The sequence below is a fragment of the Dendrobates tinctorius genome, unplaced genomic scaffold (assembly GCF_039654945.1).
Source record: "Dendrobates tinctorius isolate UK_male_01 unplaced genomic scaffold, ASM3965494v1 ptg000075l, whole genome shotgun sequence".
NCBI classification, from domain to species: domain Eukaryota; kingdom Metazoa; phylum Chordata; class Amphibia; order Anura; family Dendrobatidae; genus Dendrobates; species Dendrobates tinctorius.
In genome coordinates, this window is record NW_027361743.1 from 47,431,471 (window position 1) to 47,457,306 (window position 25,836).

At 40.1% G+C, this 25,836-nt stretch overlaps 1 protein-coding gene across 4 annotated transcripts in view; it reads right to left on the bottom strand.

Annotated features, from left to right (window-relative positions):
* The window catches only part of POSTN (periostin), a 93,834-nt gene that overhangs the window by 34,619 nt on the left and 33,379 nt on the right, over positions 1-25,836 (bottom strand). For all 4 annotated transcript variants that reach the window (XM_073583257.1, XM_073583254.1, XM_073583255.1 and 1 more), the window contains exons 3-14: positions 20,313-20,377; positions 19,195-19,352; positions 18,936-19,100; positions 15,848-15,994; positions 15,372-15,513; positions 14,199-14,411; positions 13,160-13,294; positions 9,879-10,027; positions 6,877-7,013; positions 2,078-2,208; positions 687-817; positions 450-552 (exon numbers count right to left, since the gene is read on the bottom strand). In XM_073583257.1, coding sequence (XP_073439358.1) covers positions 450-552; positions 687-817; positions 2,078-2,208; positions 6,877-7,013; positions 9,879-10,027; positions 13,160-13,294; positions 14,199-14,411; positions 15,372-15,513; positions 15,848-15,994; positions 18,936-19,100; positions 19,195-19,352; positions 20,313-20,377 — 1,676 coding nt within the window. The remainder of the gene's footprint in view (positions 1-449; positions 553-686; positions 818-2,077; positions 2,209-6,876; positions 7,014-9,878; positions 10,028-13,159; positions 13,295-14,198; positions 14,412-15,371; positions 15,514-15,847; positions 15,995-18,935; positions 19,101-19,194; positions 19,353-20,312; positions 20,378-25,836) is intronic.

Genomic DNA, 25,836 nt, shown 5'->3' on the forward strand with positions numbered 1-25,836 from the left:
GCAGTAACAGCAACTTAATTACAGGCTTTTTCACAAATTTTTACAAACGGTAAACAAGGCAATTTTAAACCCCTCAGTTCTCTCTGTCTATCTCTTTCGGCAATTAGGGGTTTTTCAGTATTGTGAGTCGAAGTGAATTCATTCAGTGCAAATCTAATTTTTGGAGAAAACTCTTCAAACTCTGAGAATTTCAAAAGATCCGCTCATCTCTATTTATAATGTATAACAAAATAATATTATATTGTGTGAATTAAGTTTTCCCCACAACAGCTGCTGATTGCAGAGTTCTGGAAGGTGAACCAGAGGATTTCAAAAATATGCCAAACTTTTGATAAGGGTTTGTCATGTTGAGAAAATCCTTTAAATGCTTTGCTTAGACTTAAAGTTCATACTAAAGTAAAAATGTTCTGGGTGCATTACTACATGCTCCAATTTTTGAGTACTCTTACCTGCAGGGAACAGCAGTTTGTCTACAACATGAAACACACCATTCAGTGCCATTGAATCTTTTTCCTTGGCGACGACATCATTCACAGAAATTGAGTCGTTAAGCTATAGAAAAACAAAATTGGATGAAGACATTGCCTCGATTTATTAACTTATGTCAACGTTCATCAGATTAAATATTGAAGTTTCAATAAGAAATGTACACGCCAAGAGGAAAAGAATTGCAGACCTCAGCTTACCAGTTTAACCATAACATTGCTTCCTTGAACGGATCTTACAATGTTGGTTACACCAGGCTCAAATCCACCACCAATGAATACTCCAGGGGACAGATGATAGAGAAGAATGTTCTGGAGAGCCACTTTGTCTCCTAAAAGAATATATGAAAAAAATGTAAAGCTTATTATAGATATGGCCTGTTAACAATATGACATTTGGATAAGACAAGATGTACTATAGGGGGTGCAAAAGTTTTATTAAAACTCAGCTCCTGTGTCAGTTCACCCAATGGTCTATTCCTCAACTACTTATGATAGCACTAATAATATACAAAACATTCGGTAATAGGTGTCTCCTGGTTAAATTTTGCATCAGCATCCAGGACATTTAATTTGCCTTTGGGCATCGACTTATAGGATCTGTTGTTATGGATGACAGTGGCATTCACTACAACAAGAAAACATAGACGGATCACTTGACCAAGTGAAACTAAAGATAGAAATGCATATTCGCACCAATCTATCATTTATTATGGCAGATTGTTAAATTGTGAGAATGACTACACTCAACCAGTGTTAAAAAATATCCAACACATCAAAAGGAGCTTATGACTGACATCTGGCCTCATTGGCATCTTATATGGTCACCTAAAATAAAATTTGTATGGCCAGCTTAAAAGTGGGCAAAAAACTGGCGGTGGCTTTTTGAACTTCGCTAGTTTTCATGATTGGTGGACAATGGATCCCTAAAATATGACCTCCAACATTCATCAAGTAATAGCATATCCTTGTAATAGACTATCCTTTGCTAAGATAGAAAATCCCCTTTGGGCCACATTCAAATGGTCACTATTTTGCTTCAGTAAAGGGTCGATTCCACAGAGAGAGAAAGATTTGTATTTTTTCCTTGATTTTGACCTGCTCCAACCTTAATATACTGATGGAAAATAGTGACCTAAATATTTCCAAGTGATCTAGGCCACCTTGTGTTAAACTTAAAATTCACTAATAGAAGTTTACAACTTTACTTAAAAAACATAGCTATTGAGGGACATATGAATTGAAGACCCATGCTTTAGCTAGATCATCGATATCAAATCAGCAGGGTTTGAAATCCGGTAGCCTTACAGATATGATTTTTGCAACTGCCATTCGAGTCATACACTAGTGGCCCAGATCCATACACTGTTTATTCACCGCTGTTCTGCCCTACACAAGATCTGCCACTGCACAATATCCTGACCTGTGATGTTCAAGCTCTGTCCTCTGTATACATCCGGCCACTGTGGGAGCTGAAAACAGCTGATTAGTGGGGATACTAGTTTTTGGATCTAATATTGTTCAGTCACCAATATTGAAGAAATGGTAAATACTTTTGGTCATAAAGAAAACTCAAGTTGAATCAAACTCACGTTTTAGGACCTCGATGTCTTCTTTGCTGAGTCCCTTGAATGCATCATTGGTTGGAGCAAAAAGCGTCCATGCTCCAGATCCTGACAGAAGTTCTTTCAGATCAGCATGCTGGATCAGGTCTAGGAAAATACTGTTGAAAATAGAAATATTGTATTCAATTCTGAAACATTTTTGAGGCAAATGTTAATATTATTACATACAAGCTGGTAAATCATAATAGTGGATCAGTGACCACATTATAAAAAGATGTTTTCTCAGCCTGACCACAGACCACTAAATTCTTTTATTGTACAGTAATTGTGCAGCACATGATATAGATGGCAAAATATTAAAATGAGAAAGTTCACATGATACATAACTAAAGAATCTATAAGAATGAATCAGTCTGAAATGACGAAGGCCGAGGTTACACCACCCAACTTGCGATGTTAACAGATAGACTATCAACTATGTGTTTACTGATTAGTGGTTGCTTAATAGTGTTTCAGACAGGTAGATCAAACCCATACAATGATCAGTATTAGATTGATGTATGCTCAAAAATACCATTGTTCTTGGCAGCACATGATGATGTGCTTCCAAGAATGATGGTTTTCAATCCTGGGAATGCTCATTCACAATGACTGCACAGTATAAATCCATCTTACGTAGATTATAATAGTTAATAAATTAAAGGGAATCAGCCAGCAGGTTTTTAATATTTAATCTGAGATCAGCATAATGATCGGGCAGAGAGTCAGGTTCTAGGGATGTGACACTTGCTCAGAAGCTTGCTGCAGCTTCAATCTAATGAGTGTTTTATCAACAGGAGATTATCACTGCAGACTAGGTGTCAAGTGCAAACCAGTCCAGCTAATTTGTGTAACCCCGCCCCCACCACTGATTGGAAGCTTGTTGACAATGTACAGTGTACACAGGAAGCTGCTGATCAGGGGTGTGGGCGGGGCTGTTTGCACAGCAGCATTACTGCCAATGCAACATCTACAGCAAAGAAAACACGAAATATATCTGCGGCATCCCAGTAAGTGATACTTTGATGAAAACAGGCTCTCTGACCATACATAATACTGCTCCACATAGCATTTATTTAATAACATGACTCTGTCTTTCTATCTGTCCATCCATCTCTCTATCTATCAATCTATCTATCCATTCCTCTATCTATCTATCTTGAACTATACTTTACTATAAACGTAGCATTTTAGGGATCTAAAATCCGATTCTACACACTGTGTGAGCCACAAACCCAAAAGCCAAGATTTTTAATGCTATTATGCCAAACCTAAGCGAAGTACACGCCAGATGGTTTGTGGTTTAATAAATATTTTATAAACCTGCACTAAAATTACTAACGAAAACTGCCCAATCGGCAGAATTAAATTAGGAGGTATCTTTTCCAGCACATGACCTCATGTACTAAACCTTTACTTAAGTGAAATGAAATACTTTTCCATGAGAGCAGAGCTCGGGCTCCATAGTCATGTGCACTTTTCTTTCAATTAACATGATTTATGCATTTAGTGTGTAATATGGAGTCTGTTAAGCTATTACCGATGGAATCATACTAAACATTTCTTGCAATGTGGTGTGGCAAATATAAGAAACATTGTGTAAAAGAATTACAATAATGTAGTTACAAATATTGCAGAAGACCATAAGGGTATGTGCAGATGATCCGGAAGTGGCAGCGCTTTGGATGCAGTGCGTGTTTGCTGCGTGTAAAGCGCTGCCGTCTATTGAACACAGGTGAATCCGCATGTGTTCACTGAACTATGAAGAGTCACCGCGTCCAATACATTGTATGGGTGAAATTTATCTTGCAGAGACTAGAGTCTCCGCAAGAGAAATTTACATGCTGCAGTCTGGAGAGATGCACTGTATATCCTTCTCCGCAGGTGTCTCTGGATGCATAGTGGACATGGGATTTCTTGAAATCCCATCCACTATGCTGTAACAACTAGCCGCTGCGGGTTGGACACTGCACAAGTACGCACTTTTTGTTAAACCTCAAGTATAAAACAAAGGCAGGGAGTCAGGAGTCAGCTGGAGCTGGTTCTCCACTGTCTCACTAGTTTAACAGCTTTGTGAGCCTCTCTGCTTCTGAACTAGAAGACACCACTGTGTTGGCAAATACTCTGTACTGCAAGTAAACACAGGAAAGATCTGTGCTACTGTTTTACATCATGCTGGATGTGGTTGCATTGACAGCAATTTAATACGGATTGCTATGTATTATGGAAGACATTAGAAACCGTAACAACAGAGGTAAACCTGTTACAGCCTTCTCATCAGGCAGCTATGTTTGATTCTGGCTCTGTTAGTATGTAGAGAGAAGCCCAAAATAATGATTCAGAATCAGCAATATCCTCTTTAGCAGATTAAGGCTGGGGTCACACTGCGTTATGGCAGTCCGTTAAACGGACTGTGTTACACTGCGGTATAACGCGGTGTAACGCAGTCCGTTAATGCCGCCATAGACCCCCATTATGTGGCGCATCGCGACGCATGCCATAAAGCGGCATATGTTCGCGACATGCTGTTATTCACTGATGGAGCCTCGGACGCGGCCTGCAGCATCTGAGGCTCCATCACTGCAAGTGCTGATGAAGTATCAGTGCTAGCAGTATAGCATAACGCATATCGCGTTATGCTATAGCGCTAACTCAGCCCGTCAATGCTATGCATTGAATGGGCTGTGTTTACACTATGTGAACCCGGAATAATACTTTAGATGTGGCTATGTTCTTCTCTAGCTAATTGACCCTTTAGAAACAACTATGTCCTCCCACTTTAGCTAAATTGTATAATAATGAGGAAAATGTTATTACATGGCTAATGCATAGCAAAATTCTGTATATACTGTAGTAAATTTGAGGCTCCTGGCAAGAGATGAAAGGAGTTTTTACCAGTTTTGCAGTTTGCTGATTAGCTACCCACTGAGACGTGTTGGGCAATTTTCCACATTTCTGAATCGTTTTTAATGAACTTATGAGAAAAATAGGTAAATTGATATTGCCACTATAATCTATGGATCAAAAAGTCAGCAAACGATGAAACAGGTGAAAGAACTTAAATCCTTTCTGTTCTGAGCACAAAGCTCCATTTATGATTCAACAGCTAAATAGAAGCAGCTCACCCCCCATGCTTAATATTTCCCAAGAAGATGAAATGCAGCATTTGCCAGGGTCGCTATGTGTGCCAAGTTGTTCTATGTGAAGGAGGTGCAGCTTCAACCAGGGCATTTTGCAGTAACATAGTAACATAGTTATTAAGGTTGAAGGGAGACTTTAAGTCCATCTAGTTCAACCCATATCCTATCCTAACTTGCCCTAACAGTGTTTCATTAAAATACTTCAGAGCAGAGTCAGGACATGAGAGGGAAGAGCTTGAGGCCAATAAGGACTACAAATTCTTCTTAAGTTTCTGGGTATTAAATGCACATATATTCCTATAAGCGTGATAAGTGGGGGTGTCCTGAGCAGAGTGACAGTTCATGACAGAAAATGAAAGAAGACTGTGGTCAGAGAATGGGAGAGAGGAATTAGTAAAATCATGCATGGAAGATGATCAGGTCCTGTGTATTCCCGTCTTCATGCGTAGGAGAATTAGTAAGCTGGGAAAAGCCAAGAGAAGAGGTTAGAGATAAAAGATGAGCGTCAGCTGGGGAGAGGACATCATGAATAGGAATGTTAAACTCATCCATTCTGAGAGTGGGAATGTCATAGGATAGAAAGTGTCGAAGCCAGGTGGCAAAAGTGATCGAAAAATTGACGGGAGCGGCCCGGAGGGCGATGCACAACCACCATCTTGTCGGTAGAAGGGCCAGAAAAGTCTGACAGTGTAGACTTCAAAAGAAGGTAGGATAAGTCAGGATAGTGGGGGTGTAAACTTAAAAGTACAGCTTAATGAAAAGAGCAGTCCAACACCTCCAACTTGTCTATGCTCAGGACTAGGGGAGTGAGAAAAATGTAGACCACCTTATGAGAGAGCAAGAGCGGCAGTGGTGTCCGACTGCTGGATCCAGAAATCAGTAAAAGCCAGAAAGTTAAGGGAGCTTTAAAGGAAAAAGTCATTGATGTAGGAGAGTTTGTTCACTGACCGTCAGTTTCAGAGTGCACAGTTAAAAGGTATCAAAGACATGAAAAGATTTGCAGGGTTTCTTAGTGTAGCAGGGAAGGATTTGAAATTATTATTAGAAGAAGGGCTTTTGTTCGGGAAAATATCTCCTGTGACTAGGAGACGGAGAATAGAGACATTGAGTACATGGTTAAGTGATTTGTGAGAGCTCTATTGTGTTGTAGGTCTAAATAAATAGGAAAGTTTGTGCTTAGATCAACCACTAATTTAACTTACTTACTTACAATCAATCAACAATATGGATTAACGGATTCAGGGAAGATCAAGTTCTGGTACCCGACCAAAATTTACTCAAAAGTTCGGTTCGAGTACCAGAACTCTTCCACAAACTTCAACCAGAACCAGAACTGCAATAAAATCATTGAACACCCGAACTTTGGAGCTGGGAAATCTCTCTCTCTCTTCACAGTTCGGGGTTGCTTATTTTTAACAAATAAACAAAGTTGCACTCCAACATGGATCATAAATTCTTTGAGCAAGTGAGATGACCTTACAGCATCAGGGAACAAGCTCAGCAAGATCAATGAAATATATGCCATTAATATAAGCTTGCAAAAATGGAAGTAAGGGTGCAGGCTATAATAATGGAAGAGAGATGGCATAGAAAATACTATTATAAAGTATAGGCTTTACATATCATGAAATATATATAGATATTTACCTAAAGCGTTTATCAAGGCTGAGGATATCAAAGAATGACTTCTCAGCGGGTTTGATTATCTCCCGGAATGTGTGAATGGCACCATTTCTTCCCTCTTTGCTTCCACGAAGCATGCAGGAATTTTCAATGCAAACAGCCTAAGAATAATAATAATCGTTTTATTTATAGAGCACCAACATATTTACACTTACATGGAGACATGAAGATACAATAAAAACATCACAAAGTTACACATAATTCGACAGTTACAGGAGTGAGGTTCTTGCTAACAAGCTTACAATCTCTAACGAAATAGGTGGGGGACACAATAAGTAGAATGTGCATGTCATGTATACTGCAGCCATCATTATAATAAATAGGCTGTATGATATGATATATAGCTGCATGAACCAGGCATCTGCCAGTATCTATCTATGTGCAATCACCAGTTGCTATTGGATCCATGGATGGTGTAGAGACTGAAGAATAAGAGAGACCAGATACTGAGAAAAAGTTTGGAAGTGGGAATAGGAAAGGGTTAGGTTAGTAAATTGTCTAAGGTGTTTAAAGCACTCTTAAACCGTGGGAGCTAGGTATTATTTGCATCGTTCGGTGTAGTGCATTCCAGAAAACTGACGCAGCATGAGTGGTCTTGAAAAGGGAGGTGCGAAGTTCGAATTTCAGAGGAGAGCAAAATGAATTTGTATTGTATTCTGTAGTTAAAGTGCAAACAGTGCAATGACTGGCACAGGATAGAGGCATCAGTGTAGTGGATGGACAGGAATACAACCCTGGTTGCCCCATTCAGGATGGATTTGAGAGGAGAAAGTTTGGTTAGAGGCCAATTAATGGAGAGTTGCAATAGTTCTGACGAGAATGGATAAGAGTTGCTTGGGAGTTATGGTTGACCCAACCAATGGCAATTTCAATATCAAATAAATGTAGGTTAGTAGTTTTGGAGAGATTCAGTTTCAGACAGAGGGAGGACATGATGTTAGAGACAGTGGGTAGACAATCCCTGGTAGTTTGTATTAAGGTAGAAGTGATGTCATTGAAAATTAATTTAAAAACATTAAAAACTGGGCTTGATGCCAGTAGTTTACTGCACATTGTAGCTCTTAGGACAGAAAACTGAAATCTGTACCAGTCCATTCTGTAAGTGTCACATGCCATTTATCCTTCTCCCTTAGGTACTGAGTAGGGGTGTAACATCTGCTCGTTGTGTGACTTGCTGCTATGAGCACGGGCCTATAGGGGAGTTTGACCACTGGGACTCCCATCAATCCCAAGAATGAGGTTCTGCAGAGCCTTGTACTAATGATGTAGAGGTTGAGCATGTGCTCCACTGCACCCTTCTTTATCTATGGGATTACTGGAGATAGCTGAACGCAGTCTGTAGTATCTTGTTCTCATAGTTAAACTCTTTTAATGTGCTTAAAACAGTATGGCGATTGAACTTACTAATATGCTTCAGATCTAAGAGCTGACCTGATCTTCAGCTATAACCTCTGGTCCACTACTTTTCTGGTTTGTGCTCTGCAGAATTTCCTCTGTCAGATTGTGACCCGAAGTATGTTTGAAGGAGCATGGCTACCTGATTAATTTCCAAAGTCTCTCTCTTACAGCTGATGTATGGAAAGTGAAGGTTCTGGCTTAGCTATTGAAAAGATAATGTGCAGATGCAGTAAAACACTGAAGAGGACATGCCTGGACCTTTACTCGACCTTTTAGCTGAAAATTGGGGCACCTTCCAGACATCAAGTACAGTATGATAGTAAACTGCAAATGTTACAAATTTGAGTACATTTAACTACATATTATGTAGCTGAATAACCCTTTGAAAGGAGTCTGACACAACCAAATGACTGTTCAAACCAGCACATTGTAAAGGGCTTAGGCCTCCTTCACACTTCAGTCTTTTGATGTCTGTCGAAATCCGCCCTTTTCTTGAAAAAAAACGGATCTGTTGTTTTTTTCTCATAGACTTGCATTAGCGACGGATTTCAACAGATGGCCGTCCATTTCATCCATCATTTGACGGATCCGTCGGCATTTCAGCGTCCGTCATCTGGATACAATGGGCATAGTAACGTTCTTGTCTGCGTCGAAAAGATGGGCATTGACGGATCCGTCGCCGTCCTTCATCTGCTAGAATGGACGTCTATGGGTGGTGGATCTGTCGCCGTTCGTCACATAATGGAATCCAGTGATGGAATCCGTTTTTTAAACTGAGCATGCCCGGAAGAATTTCCATTCATTTAATTTAACCCCAAAAACCGTTCTGGCACAGAAAATCTCTCTCTCTCTTCCAGAGTTCTATTCCATTAAATTTCATACACTAGCTGCTGTGACGGATCCGTCACAAAAAGGAATCCGGTGCATCAGTTTTTTGCAATCTGCAACGGATCCGTTTTTGTACACACTTTGACGGATTTTGACTGATGCAAAAAGACTGAAGTGTGAAAGAGGCCTTAGCCATAATAAAAATCATACCTTCACTTTCCAAATCAATTGTTGAATTTGCCAGAAATTGCTTTTTTATTCAAATATCTTAATGAAGTGCTCAGTGCACCTTGGGCATGGCTGGGCAGTTCAGTGACCCTTTACACCTACGTGTTTTATATCTGTCTTTGACCCCTTCTTCCTTGCTTGACAGCTCTGACTAGACGTGAAGTCAGGGGAGGGCAGAAATAGATGAAAAACAAGTAAATTGGAAGGTGCACTGAAATGCTTGGCCACACCAATGATACACCAAGCAAAACATTTCTTTAGCATTCTTAAATAAAGAAAAATTTCGGGCAAACGCGATGTATTTGGCTGAATGTGTCCCTTACAAAGTGCCATGGTTGGTTTGAACAGTCATTGTGCTGTCAGGCATCCTTTAATGCCACCTAGAACACAGTGCTTTGTCTTGGCATACTTTGCAAGAAAGGTCTAGAGCCCTCTTGTCTGGCCAATGTCATGGATATGCATCAATGTTCAATATACCGCTCAAATTGACTGTAATAATAGGACATACTTACAGTGCGGTATACAAACACTCTGAGAACCTTTCCACCAAGAGTTTCGAGTGTCTGTCCATTGTAAAGACCATTAAGGACAAATTTTTCCTTGATAATGTGATTCTGCAAAATCAGCTTGAGAAGACGTTGATCCATTCTCAATGTTTCATCTGTAACAATAGAAGCACGTGTCATTGGAAAAATAATAATTAAAAGTTATACCTTCTGTGAGTTGTCAGAAATCTACCAAAAGACACAACTCAAAAGAATTCATCTCACCTCTCGCTATACATTGACCTTGTTTAAAGACTTACAGTCTTCATGGCTCTCAGGACAGGGAGTGGAGAGCACTTAGAGAAATATTATTAGATTTGACATGCAGAATTGTCTGAAGTGAAGGCCTGTGACCCACCTATGAACCTTCAGACGTTTTCTGCACACTTAGGCCCACTTAGGAATGCCCCACAAGATCCTCACTTTTAAGCAGGGTTTACAAAACCTTACAAAACTGCTTCATTTTCTTGAAATAATTGCCAGGTATGGAACCTGAATCACATAACAACAGGTGGTAACTCAGCACAAATGGAAAGGATTAGAGAAGCTTTGTACACCCCCTTGAAGATATGCTGGTTATATAGTGTATTGTGCTGATCTAAATGCTGTATCATCTATTTTGTGGCCAGCAGCGCGTAGCTAACCAGTGGACAGGCCTAACAATTGGAGACAGCCCATGGTGGGAGGAGCTACATGGATAAAAGAAACTCAGTTCCTGTTTTTAGGCAGATAGGGAAGAGTGAAATAAAGAGAAGGACCTATAGTCCTAATGTTAGCAGACCTGCATTGAAAAGGGTTATGTGTGCAAAGAAGGGAGATCACACTCGGATAGAATGTTCTGAAGTAAACAAAGATTAAGTTTAAGAATTCCATATCTCAGGCAAGTGTAGGCCTACAGAAAACATTATCTGTAGATAAGAAGTGGAAGTGTAGCCAGACCTGAGGGTCATAGAGGAGAAGATGGCCAAGCTTGGGCAAATGTTATCATATGAATAACCGAAGATGCAATGGCACACAAAGGAACGTGTGGCCCACATCAATTGGACTTTGAGAATGTTAGTGAGGCGTCATAGCGACGCTCCTCAGCCAGTGGTGACATGAAGGAAAGATGGAAGTTCACATAATGGTTTGCTGGTCTAATGCAACATGTAACTAAAGTAAAGTACCGTTGCATGTAACCATGAAGTTCCTGCCTCCGGATTGTGCAGAAGTATTCTTGAAGTGTTGTGCCTGCTGTCTGATGTACAGGGTGGGCCATTTATATGGATACACCTAAATAAAATGGGAATGGTTGGTGATATCAGCTTCCTGCTTTTGACACATCAGTATATGTGAGGGGGGAAACTTTTCAAGATGATGACCATGGCAGCCATTTTGAAGTCAGCCATTTTGGATCCAACGTTATTATTTTTAATGGGAAGAGGGTCATGTGACACATCAAACTTATTGCGAATTTCACAAGAAAAACAATAGTGTGCTTGGTTTTAATGTAACTTTATTCTTTCATGAGTTACTTACAAGTTTATGACCACTTATAAAATGTGTTCAAAGTGCTGCCCATTGTGTTGGATTGTCAATGCATCCCTCTTCTCCCACTCTTGACACACTGATAGCAACACCGCAGAAGAAATGCTAGTCTAAGGGGGTCAGATTCCTTGTAGGAATACTGGGACCTGACACCCATAATGTGGAGGTGCACCATCTTGCTGGAAAAACTAAGGGAATGTGCCATCTTCAGGGCATAAAGAGGGCAACACATCATCATGTAGCGATTTCAGATATCCAGTGGCATTTAGGGCTCCATTGATGAAGAATGGCCCCACTATCTTTGTACCCCATATACCACACCATACAATCCATTATGGGTGTCAGGTCTGAGCATTCCTACATGAAAGTTTCCTGGAAAGTGGATTGGTCATCGTGGGCCAGTTGAATTGCCACCAAGGTCTCCCGATCTGACCCCCTTAGACTTTTATCTTTGGGGTGATCTAAAGGCAATTGTCTATGCTCAGAAGATATGAGATGTGCAGCATCTGAAACAACGGATACTGGAAGCCTGTGCTAGCATTTCTTCTGCGGTGTTGCTATCAGTGTGTCAAGAGTGGGAGAAGAGGGTTGCATTGACAATCCACCACAATGGGCAGTACTTTGAACACATTTTATAAGGGGTTATAAACTTGTAAATAACTCATGAAAGAATAAAGTTACGTTAAAACCAAGCACACCATTGTTTTTCTTGTGAAATTCTCAATAAGTTTGATGTGTCTCATGACCCTCTTCCCATTGGAAAAAATAAAGTTGGATACAAAATGGCCGACTTCAAAATGGCCACCATGGTCACTGCCCATCTTGAAAAATCCCCCCCTCCCATATACTAATGTGCCACAAACAGGAAGTTGAGATCACCAACCATTCCCATTTTATTTAGGTGTATCCATATAAATGGCCCACCCTGTATATACTTCTCATCAATTTTTCAGTAAAGCAAAATTTATTTTTAAAACTCTGGTCTCGCTTATTCATCTGTACTTCATTGCATCTGGGCCAACCATGTCAAGCGCGTGGTCTGGAGTGGGGTATACTTAAGGATCGTATCTTTAAGCCAGCATCCCCCTTTTACTGTACCGTAGTGGGGCATGGATGTGACCCATGGCCACGACCACCTCGCCCGTTGAAAGAAGACAAATTCGGAAATGTAGAACATGTATAGTTAATTGGAACATTTGTTATTTAAGCTACAGAAAAAACCTCTGAAGGCTCAAATTTGATAAACAGGACTTGACTTTAGTAGGGACATTAAAAATTATAAATTATTTTTTTATGTATTATAGATTATTATAAATGCATAGTGCTGAGATCCAGAACTTAATTTGCAGGGGCATACAATTTTTGCAGCATTTATTGATCAGACAAATTGCTTGTGCCTGCATGGCACCCAAAGTAGGACAGCTGTAAGTGAAAGCGACTGACAGAAGCAAAGACCGAGATCAGAGAAAACTCTGATCCTGGATGTTGAACTCTGGTGATGATATGAGTATTATCTGTCAAGCCAAATGAGAGCAAAAATGTGTTTTCTCTCAAATAGTCATTTTTTTATCCTGTTCTTGAATCCCTTTGAATTCAATAATAATGACAACTATGGACTGTCCTATCTATTTTATAACAGTGAATTCCTCAGAGAACATTAATTTATGCGACATTCTGCATTACATTATTACTTTTGTGTATAAAGGTTATGTTGTACTTACCGGAGAAAGCGTCATTTAAAGGAGCCAGGAGAGTATATTCTGTCTCAGGTCTCAATGAGGCTGCCAGTCCCATTTGTGCCATGAGATCAGTAAAAGTGGTCTGCTGGCTTCCTGCGAGTTCCAGGACTTGCTTTGCTGAAAGTATTAATACAAAATGATGGCGAAACATAAGGTTTCATTTATTTATGATAACTGTGTTACATTTCTTTAACTGAAGTGAATATCCGAGTTTTATGACCCCATTCTGCACCTTCAGATGCCTCCGATTTCATATGGAAGGGTTTTTTTTTTTTAATATTGATACAAGTTTTGTGAGCAAACTAAAATTGTCGCACGTTCTAGCACATTTCATATTGCTCTCAATCCCACCTGGAAGCAATGCGTCTTATTTTGTATTGTAGGCACACTATGGCGTTACTATATGAAACTGTCATACAGGGTCCTTGCACATGGCTTTCCTGCATGCAAAAGGCCTGAAAAGGAATGGGTCAAGTGAAAAAACGCTATTAACTTGCAGATATTGGGTTAATCCGCAGGTTGACAGCATTCTGAAGCCATGCGGCCACCACACTCTGAGCCTAAATACTGGGAGAAAACTATCTTTATTCCTCCCGGCAGGCTGAGGATTTCAGTCATAGAGGCACATTCAGTGCGGCTTCAGTCATCACTCACTGATGCACTTTACAGCCGGCTGTCAGTGAGTGCCGAGCCATGGTTTCATCCTCCATACTGAAGCTGCGCCTTTATGACTCAAAGCCCGAGGTTCCCTGAAGGGTCAAATTATATTTCCTCCCAGTAGCCCATTTTTTAGTGTGGTGGCTGCACTGATTCAGGACACAAATAAGCTACAGATTAACCCCATATCTGTATTGCCATAGCATTTTTTCATATGACATGTACCCTTTAAACATTGTCGTATGTACTAATGACAATAAACTGATGTATTAGAGTCGAATGGGTAAACTGGAATTTAATCAAACCGTGTTGCAGTGTATTCTCCTGCAGTATGTTTATTTCACATTAAAGGCTTAATACTTACCAGAATCAGGGATAAGAACCTCGTCAATCAAGTGAATTACTCCATTGGTTGTGACGATATCCTTCCTGTTCACAAGCTTCTTGCCATTCACAGTCAAGCTGTCACCATCACATCCAATCTGAAGAGGGCTTCCTTCCAGGGTATCGAAAACTCCTCCACCCATTATGGCCTCAGAACACTGGACGGAGTCCAAGATGTGGAAGTTAACCAAAGCTGTAAAATATATATAAAGAATTATGGACAAAGAACTTATTTTGTTACAATAATTTATTAATGATGTTCTTCATTTCAGTTTCTAGTATAAATATAACAGTTTGTCATAATATACACAGGGCTACCGTAATCCTGAAATTGCTTATGAGAAAAAAGTTACATTTCAAATAACTTCACAATCCTGATTGGCCATTACAATTAATAAATATGGTTGCAAGAACAAATAAAGTGGATCATCTATTTTCTATATAAGGCTGCTTTCACATTTGTGTCTGTGGACGCAGCGTTTCATCCGCATGTGTCCAGTGTACATATCTTTAACATGGTGTATGCAGGGACATGCGTTTGCATGCATTCGCCTGTGGATGCTTACACATGCATTGTTTCACAGTGTGCGGCGGGGCACGGCTAACACAACATGTTGCATTTTTTGAGGCGTCAAATTTCCGCGGATGCTTGCTTGCAGATGGAATGCGTCAAATAAACGCATTACTGTCTATGGGAACGCATGTGTACGCAAGGACATGCGTACACATGCGTTCGAAACGCATGTGTTTTTCATATAATCATGTCCGGGAAATGAGACACGCCCATTGGTTGTGGCTCATGTCAAGGAAATTCTCTGAACACATGCTCTGAAAAAATGCAAACGCATGCAAAAAACCCATGCAAAGGCAGTGTTTTTCTGCCGTCATGTGTTTTTGCATGCGGTTGCGGATGATGCGCTGCACACATAGATGCAAATGTGAAACTAGCCTAAGAGTGCAAGTTGTATGGTGGCCATTGGGTAACAGAGGGCCATTGGGTCACATGTCTTCTTCATTATTGGCTTGACAAGTGTAGTAGTTTTCGATGATCTCAATGCCTTTGCCCACATGTCCAAAGGTCTTTGGCATCTGCCTAGGTTTCCCAGAGCTGACCCTTGACCTTGCTATCTCCCCTATTCTGTATTACACTTACCCTCAGCTGCCTTTTTGTCAGACATAATTCTCTCAAGAACATTTTTTGGAAGCTTCTCAAAAGCTTCATCAGTTGGAGCAAATAGAGTATAATGTCCAGATTTTCCAAGCTTTTCCAATACATTTGAAGCAATAGCAGCTGCCTAAAAAGTTAATAAATTATATTTTAATATTCTTTGCATAACGATTGGCACCCCACTCTTCATGGAACAACACCCACCAAAATCAGCATAATGAGAATGAAATCCTTATAAGTGTCAACTATTTTACTTACAAGACCTACAAGTTCAAGCTTTCTTCCTCTACACATTTAATGTTCCATGAAGAGCTGATGAATTTAAGGTGAACCAGGTACATCCTTACTAAACACACATGTAAAAGTCTACAAACTAGACATTAAGAAATAATCTAAGTGAATGATGTAGCCCCAGGGATACTTGAGCATCGCGCTTGCTATATTTACTTTAGGAAACCTACCCTAAGAGACGACAAATCATCTTCAGAATCAACAAAGTCCTCAATGGTGTTTCCCACAGCTGTCACAACACGATCAATCACATGAACCACACCGTTGGTGGCAACCTGGTTTCCATGGATAACTCTTGCGCAATTTACTGTAACAATCTGCAATAAAAGAAAGAAGACAAGGAGGTTACAGACTGCAAAAGTACAGCAATCTTCAAAACTACTAATATAGGACAATGACATTAAAGGGATTTTTTCATGTATTATATTTTAGGTTGGCTATTTATTTGTAACAGTGTTGAAGCTTAAAATTTGTTATTTTTAAAAAGTGTTGCCCCTTTTTTTTATAAAAAGGGTATTCCCATCTCCAGTATCTTATCCCAATATATAGTAGGTGTATTAATAATAATAATTGCAAATAGTTCAATTTAGAAATGTAGTATAGTTCATCAGAATAGCTATGTCACTTACCCCATGTGCAGAGCATTGCAGTATCCATAGTTCCGTAGGTAGCCAGAGTTACGACCACTCATGTAGTGACAGTTATTAGTGGTCATGATCATGGATACCTAAGCTACTGCAATGCCCTGCATATGGGGTAAGCAACATTGCAAATCAGAAGAAATGCTATATTTTTAATTGGACATATCCGCTAATATTATTATTACACCTGATACATATTAGGATAGGATCTTGGAGATGGGAACACCCCTTTAAGTTCTTTGGGGGCAGCCATATTACAGAAAACCAGTTCTTTCCTTAATTGTATGTACAGACAGTGCAGCAGAACATGTGTTTTATGGTAGCTAAAATTAAATGGGAGTCAATGGAAAAATAAATGTTATAGAATTACCTTCTTCAGGAAGTCATGGAGTACAGCCCCTCCTTTCAAGCATAACAGAAAACATGCAAACATACTGTCACGATCCATGCTGGATTGTGACAGATAAAAGCACATGTAACCTTTTTTTTCTTTAAGCTGTTTGCTTAAAGTTAGTTTTGCCCCCGGTGGTCATTACACAGTGGTGTCTTTAGTTCTAGTTTTGCCCCCGGTGGTGGCTAGTATTACATGGGAATCACTAGCAGGTGTGATTGCTCTGGCGCTTGCCTATAAAGGAGAGTCAGGTGGTCTCACTCACTGTTGGTGATATTGATCACTTCCAACCATCCTTGGTGGAGGAAGGAGCTAGAGAAGAGTTCCTTGCAGCTCAGTCAGAGTTCTGGTGTGGAAAGAGCAACAGTGAGGAGTTCCTTGCAGCTCTGAGAAAGCTTTGGTGAAGTAGCAGCTATTCAGGAGGAAAGCTGCACTCAGGTGCTGGACTCTGTTGCTCAGAGCAATAGCAACAGAGCAAGGCTAAGTGGTTTTTCACTGTTTGTAACTTTCCTTATGTGTGTTTTAGTGCAGTGGTGGGATTAGTTTCTGCACCGTCCAATTCATTAGAAAGGGATAGGTGCAGGGCGAGCTAGGGTTTTTAGGTATCCTGCTCGTCGCCAGGTGCGGAACCTGCCTAGGGACCGTCAGGAGTGTAGAGACTCTGACTCAGGGGACTGCAGGAGGTCTCCACGTCCCCATTCCCTATTGCAGGGCCCTCCATTGTATCGGTTTCCCTGGTGTTTCCCTTATCTCTGTAAATTCGCCCTGCTGGAGGCGGTGTATCCAGATACACGTGTAACTATTGAAATTCGCCTGCTGGAGGCGGTGTATCCGGTTTCACGTTTCATTGTTTAAATTCGCCCTGCTGGAGGCGGTGTATCCAGGGTCACGGGTGTCATAGAAATTTGCCCTGCTGGAGGTGGAGTATCCAGTCACCTATGACATCACACATACTACCCTATATTATCTAGCCCTCCAGCAGTACTATAGAGCTTTAATTACTTATCCACTTTATAACCCTAATGAGAGGACTCTTGAGACTCCCTTACACTTTAGATAACATTCAGCCAAATGATGGCTCAGCCAATCATACCGCCAGCAGCTATCTCACCCAACTCCCATATACAGGAATGCTCGCTCTGCCGAGCACTCTTGTGCCCTCTGAAAGACAAAAATGTTTGTTTTCCCACAAAAATGTTGCTGGAGCCCCAAATTTTACATGTTCACGAGAGTAACAGGAGAAAATGGTCAGTAAGTTTTGTTGTGCAATTTCTCCTAGGGAACGTCAATACCCCATATGTGGTGAAAAACTACTATTTATTCACAAGTCAAGGCTTGGAAAGGAAAGGGCATCAATTAAATTCTAAAGCCCAATTTTGTCTGGAATAGACTGCGGATGCCATGTCACATGGGGCTTTTTTAAATTTATACTTTTCTTTACAGATCACAGTTCAGAAGACTCACAGTAATACAATAACAGATAACACCTCTATATACTGTAGATAGCACACAATCCACAAAAAAATGGGGTCTGAGTCTGTCTTTTGCTGCCAATGTGCATGTGGATTTCCTGAAAGAACAGGAAGTATGAGCCTAGAAAAGTCCCAGTGGCCAGAGTGAAAATAAGTTCTTATTTTTTTTAATAGAGAGTGTAACATGGAAAATAAATTTTAAAAAATTGCTAAAAGTTTGTAAAAAAATACATTTACCATAAACAGTATTTCATTACAAAAATATTCAGGATTGAGAGTCCTCAGTAGTTGATACCTTTTAATGGCTAACTGAAAAGATGGTAATACATTGCAAGCTTTCGAGACTACTCAGGTCTCTTCATCAGGCTAGACTAATACAAAATCTGAAGTCACATATTTATGCACAATACAGCCTAGAAAAAATGCATTTTTTCTAGGCTGTATTGTGCATAAATATGTGACTTCAGATTTTGTATTAGTCTAGCCTGATGAAGAGACCTGAGTAGTCTCGAAAGCTTGCAATGTATTACCATCTTTTCAGTTAGCCATTAAAAGGTATCAACTACTGAGGACTCTCAATCCTGAATATTTTTCTATCCACTGGCTAACACGGTACAAAGATATACATCTTTCCTGTATTTCATTACATTCTTTTAAGATGTAAAAATTTAAAGATCACAGAATTTATATTGGATATTATTACCAAATTATTAATGCACTAGAAATGATGTAAGAACGATGATGTTGCGCTTACCCCGTTAGTATAGTGGTTTATCAGAAGAGGCTGATCGTTGAACATGGAGGTAAGAGTCAATCCATTTTTAAGATCTTTGGTCAGCATTCTCTTATCAAGCATGTGGTAATGCAGAGCATTCAGCAATTCGATATTCACATTGCTCAGCAGTGATGAGCGAATTTCCTAAAATATAAATCCAAAAAAATTTGTTCAAAAATTGCATTTTGTCATTGTTATTATTCTTAATGTTATCATTGGAACCAATCAATGTGCTTACAGGATCCAGCAAGTCCCACGCATCGTTACTCGGTGCAAAGAAGGTAAAGGAACCAACTCCTTCAATCTCCTTCCTCAGGTCTGATCGATCAGAGTAGTCTTGTGTTGATGTGGCTCCCACAATTCCAAGAGTGCCATACACATTGTCAATAGGAGCAACTGATTTTGAAAAATGTAAAACAAAAAAACAACAACTTTTAATTAGATATCCATCAGTAAAGCCTCGTTCACACCGTGAATTTTCTTGCAAGTAAAAATGCGAAAGATTGTTCATCAGTATTTTGGATCCAAGTTTCATTCGTGTTTGGTCAGTGTGTTAGTAGTGATGAGTGTGTATACTCGGTGCTCGGGCGTCCTCTGAGTATTTTGGCTCGGAGATTTAATTTTCGTCATCTTATCTGCATGATTTGCGACTTGTAGACAGGATGAATACATGTGGGAATTCCCTAACAAACAGGCATTCCTCACATGTATTCAAGCTGCCTAGCAGTCGCAAATCATGCAGCTGAGACTACGAAAACTAAATCTCCGAGTATTTTGGCGTGCTCGGAGATTTAGTTTTCGTCGTCCCAACTGCATGATTTGCGACTGCTAGACAGCTTGAATACATGTGCGGAATGCCTGTTTGTTAGGGCATTCCCACATGTATTCAGCCTGTCTACAAGTCGCAAAACATGCAGCCAAGACGACGAAAACTAAATCTCCAAGCACGTCAAAATACTCGGAGACCAACCGAGCAACAATGCGATTCGCTCATCACTAGTTAGGAGTGCTCATTCAAGTAAAGGGCATATTGTTTTGCCTTTAAAGAATATTTCTGGCAACTTATACAAAGGAAGAAAAAGTGGAAAGGTGCCCACTAATCATTCATAAATTCCCATTTGCTGGATTTTTGCAAGAAATGATTTGGTAATTCTGTAGGTATGTATCTAGGGTGGAAAGACTGAGTCACCATGGAATGTTAATGATAGGACCTTCATGACTTCCAAGATTGTGACTTCAGTGCTAGTGAACTAGTTAGATATTACAACAAGTTTAGAAATGTTTCTAGCAATAAATGAAAAGCGAGATGATCCAATAGAAAGTGTGAGGCTGAACTTAATAATCGTCATACTGTACCTGCAGGACATCCTTGTTGACCATTCATTTTCATGTATCCAGGGCAGCATTCATAGAGGACAGTGCTGTTCAGAAGAATAAGTGTATAAATAAAGGTCCCATGAACATAAAATTGGAGCATCATATACAATTAAATTGCATTTTCATTTATAGTTTATCATCATATGTCATGAAGGGGCTTACATTCCAGTAGAAGAATGACTGAAAAATCAATCTATTCGCTATGTAATGGCTGAATGAGATTTTTTTTGCTAGCGCAGTTATAGCAACAATCAGCTGATGAACTTGTTCATTACTTGATCCCATTTTGAACATGGTCTAAACCAGTGGTCCCCAACCTTTTTGATCTTGAGAGCCACATCCAGCTCTGAGAGAGGGTCGTGAGCCACATCCAGCTCTGAGAGCGTGTCGCGAGCCACATCCAGCTGTGAGGGTCGCGAGCCATGGTCAACTTTTAGAGATGGTCGAGAGCCAAATCCAGCTCCCACACTCCCTCACATTAATGGAAACCAATTATGGGTATAATGACAGCTAAAGCTTTTCCACAGAAGCAGTATACCAAGATCCAACAGTTCCCACAATCCCCATTCAGCATTTTCCCATCAAGCACTCCCACCACACTGTCGTATCCAGCTTCAAGGACCTCCTCTGACTGGTAGTTTCATCCTCTCTCCAGCACACCATCCTTAAATTAGCTCTAAACCCCTAAGACCAGTATATGTGCATCCAGATCTGCTCTTCTGTGCCGGACTACTCACAAAGTTCACCATTTTGAGATGCACTCTTCATAGCTCTTTGCTAGACCTGGAGCTAATGCACCAAGCTATTAGACAGCTGCGAGCCACAATTCATGAGATCGTGAGCCACATGTGGCTCCCGAGCTACAGGTTGGGGATCCCTGGTCTGAACAATAATTGAGATTAGGATTTCTCCCATACAAAGGGGAAAGTGTCACTGAGAAAATGAAAACAATTTGTATTCATATTCATGACCATTTGTCTCCATACAGTATACATGTGAGGCTGTGTGCGCAAGGCGTCTTTTTCATGCGACTTCTATCAGATATAACTGAAGCTTAATGCCCCATTGAGGTGTTTTTCTTTTCAATTTCACCACTGGAGTGGTATTACTAATGTTTGTTCTCTTCTCCTGATAAAACACTTACTAGCTGCTGTCTTCTGCTCTTCCCAGTGCCGCTCTGGTCCCATTCCGCCAGCTTGTGACCATAGCTCCTGACTGAACATATGTCAGAACTAATGGTCACAAGTTCTCAATGAAAGTACAGTGATGTGAAAAAGAGGGATATTGTTTTGAAATTTTGAACTTTTGACAATAAAATGCTAAAAATTTAAATTTATATTTTTAGGAGCAAAAGAGTAACAATGCAGTGACATGAAAAGAATCTGCATAAATAACCATATGCTAAATAGTTTCAAGCCACATTTATGCATGAGATAGCCAAGAAGATGGTCTATAAAATTGTCCTTCACGTTCAAAGCAGTAGTGGATGGTGAGATATGGAGCCTGAGAGTAAAAACATTGTTACCATTTTGCTCGTCATCACTGTACATGAGAGTCTCGTTCTGACTGACACTCAAAAGTGACTTCCGGTCTGCCCAGAAAACACTGGAGAGATTCAGCTAGTTAGAACGAGCAGAACAGGACCAGAAAGGCGCAGGCAACAGAATAACACGGCAGCTGGTAAATATTCTACTAAAGGCAAGGAATATGCATGAGTGATACCACTCCAGGAGTGAAATAAAAAAAAAACCGCCTGGAGTGGTGTATTGACCCCTTCACTCCCATGCCTTTTTTCACTTTCCTGACCAGGCCAAATTTTTCAATTCTGACTACTGTCACTTTACAAGGGGAAAACTCTGGAACACTTCAACATATACCAGTGATTCTAAGACTTTTTTTATGTATATATTATTGGGCGGCACGGTGGCTCAGTGGTGGTTGTCCTTGGTGGTCCTGGGTTCGAATCCCACCAAGGACAACAACTGCAAGGAGTTTGTATGTTCTCCCCGTGTTTGCGTGGGTTTCCTCCGGGTACTCCGGTTTCCTCCCACATTCTAAAGACATACTAATAGGGAATTTAGATTGTGAGCCCCATCGGGGACAGTGATGAAAATGTGTGCAAACTGTAAAGCGCTGCGGAATATGTTAGCGCTATATAAAAATAAAGATTATTATTATTGCACTTTATGGTAGTCATAAATATAGGTCAATATTTTTTGTGTATATTTGTGAAAATAATGGAATTTTGTTGAAAAATGTTAAAATTTCGATATCTCCTATATTTTTTATGCCCTTTAACCAGATAGCTATATCACACAAAATAGTTAATAAATAACATTTACCACGTCTACTTCACAGCCACGCAATTTTTTAAACATATTTTTTCATTAGGAAGTTACAAGAATTCAATTTCACCTTTTTCAAACAAAATTTGCAAGAACAATTTTTTAGGGTCAACATCACATTTGATGTGAGAAATGTTGCTCACCCTCAAATTTTGCATTTTTATAAAGGCAACATGAGGCAATGGACATACAGTACAATTTGTTGTGCAATTTCTCTTGAGTACGCAGATACCCTATATGTGGTGAAAAACTACTGTTTGGGTGCGTGGCAGGGCTCAGAAAGGAAGGAGCGCCAATTGACTTTTGGAGTGCAAAATTGACTGATATTGACAGCAGATGCCATATTGCATTTGCAAAGCCACTGATGTGCCTAAACAGTGGAGAACTCCCACAGGTGACCCTGTTTTGGAACCTACACCCCTCAAGGACTTTATCTAGAGGTTTGATGAGTACATTAAACCGACAGGGGCTTCACAGATTATTATAATGTTAAGCCATGAACATGAAAAAATATATTTTTCCTGCAAAAATAATGCTCCAGGTTCAAATTTTTCAATTCCACAAGATTAACAGAAGACAAAGCACCATACAATTTGTTGTGCAATTTAGTACTCTGATATCCCATATGTGATGTAAAACTACTGTTTGGGCACATAGGAGGGATCGGAAGGGAAGGAGCGCCAATTGACTTCTCGAGCGCAATTTTGGCAGGAATAGATTGCATATACCATGTCACATATGAAGAGCCCCTGACATGCCAAAATAGCAGATACCCTTACAAGTGACACCATTTTGGAAACTACACCTCTTGAGGAATTCATCTAGGTGTGTAGCAAGAATTTTTAAGCCTCAAGCGATTCACAGAATTATATAACATTGGGCTGAGTCAATGGAAAATTATCATTTTTTTCTACCAAAATGTTGCTTTAGCTCCAAGTTTTTAATTTTCAAAAGAGATAATATGAGAAAATAAATGGTACAATTTGTTGTGCAATTTATCCTCATTATGACAACACCCCATATATAGTGGAAAACTACTTTTGAAGAACAGTGCAAAGCTAAGAAGGGAAGAACGGTCATATTGGTGTTCAGAAGTTGCTGAATTGGTTTGAGGGTGCCATGTCACACTGACAAACCCTGAGATGCCAGAACAGTGGAACTTCCTATAAGTGACCCCATTTTATAAATTACACTCCTCAATGAATTTATCTAGGGGTGTAGTAAGTATGTTGCCTCATAGGTATAATTGGGAAATACTTTTTAGACACAGTGCAAAGCTCCGAAAGGAAGAGCGCTAGTGTATAGTCAGAATAGCATCAAGGAAAAATTGAGAGCTTAAATCTCTTAAGAATACATCAAAAAACAAAATACGAGAGTCCCATTATATTCAAAAAGTGAAAAATTACTTTATTAAATATTGATCATTCATTAAACAGGACATAACAAACATATTCTACAATACACATTACATATAAAATCAATTCCTGGCAGGCAGTTATGTAACCATGGTAGCAGAACGGGGAACACATAAAAAATGGGCAAAGAAGATCCCCATGTTAAACTTCAAATAATGGGTACCAGATAGTAACACACAGAATAAATACCTCTATATAATGGAAATGCATATAGGCACCAGCCATATAAAGGTGGTAAGCTAGTGCAATTAAGCCAAAAAATGCACAAGACTCCCTGTACAGAAAAACCTCCGGGACATAATAGTCCAGCAATAAACATCAAATACCACCATCCATATAATAAATCACAGAGGCCTCTTACCCATAATGAAGGTGTCCCCGCGCCACACAGAAGCCCCGACGCGCGTTTTGCACCTCGCTTTCTTTTGAAGTTACGGTTTACTGATGCCATGTCACATTGTCAAAGCCCCTGAGGTGCCAGAATAGCAGAACCCCCCAAAAAAACCTCCCCAAAATCCCCCATTTTACAAACGATACCTCTCAATTAATTCATCTATGAGTGCAGTGATTATACTGACACCACGGTTGTGTCACAAAGACTTATACCATTTGGCAGTAAAGAAAAAATAATAACATTTTTACACTAAAGTGATTTTTTCACCCCAGATTTTACATTTTCACACAGGGAAATGGGTCAAAATTAAAAGTGGCACCAAAATTTGCTACACAGTATTTGTTGAACATGGCAATACCCTATATATTAAAAACACATGGGACATGCACAAGAATGAACAGGTCAATGTTCACACCACCCAAAGACTGAGACACAGAAAAAACACACAGTCTGTGTCTCAATACCCTATACACTCACTGGCCACTTTATTAGGTACACCTGTCCAACTGTGTGTTAAGACTTAATTTCTAATCAGCCAATCACATGGCGGCAACTCAGTGCATTTAGGCATGTAGACATGGTCAAGACAATCTCCTGCAGTTCAAACCGAGCATCAGTATGGGGAAGAAAGGTGATTTGAGTGCCTTTGAACGTGGCATGATTGTTGGTGCCAGAAGGGCTGGTCTGAGAATTTCAGAAACTGCTGATCTACTGGGATTTTCACGCACAACCATCTCTAGGGTTTACAGAGAATGGTCCGAAAAAGAAAAAAAATCCAGTGAGCGGCAGTTCTGTGGCCGGAAATGCCATGTTGATGCCAGAGGTCAGAGGAGAATGGGCAGACTGGTTCGAGCTGATAGAAAGGCAACAGTGACTCAAATTGCCACCCGTTACAACCAAGGTAGGCAGAAGAGCATCTCTGAACGCACAGTGCGTCGAACTTTGAGGCAGATGGGCTACAGCAGCAGAAGACCACACTGGGTACCACTCCTCTCAGCTAAGAACAGGAAACTGAGGCTACAATTTGCACAAGCTCATCGAAATTGGACAGTAGAAGATTGGAAAAACGTTGCCTGGTCTGATGAGTCTCGATTTCTGCTGCGACATTCGGATGGTAGGGTCAGAATTTGGCGTAAACAACATGAAAGCATGGATCCATCCTGCCTTGTATCAACGGTTCAGGCTGGTGGTGGTGGTGTCATGGTGTGGGGAATTTTTTCTGGGCACTCTTTGGGCCCCTTGGTACCAATTGAGCATCGTTGCAACGCCACAGCCTACCTGAGTATTGTTGCTGACCATGTCCATCCCTTTATGACCACAATGTACCCAACATCTGATGGCTACTTTCA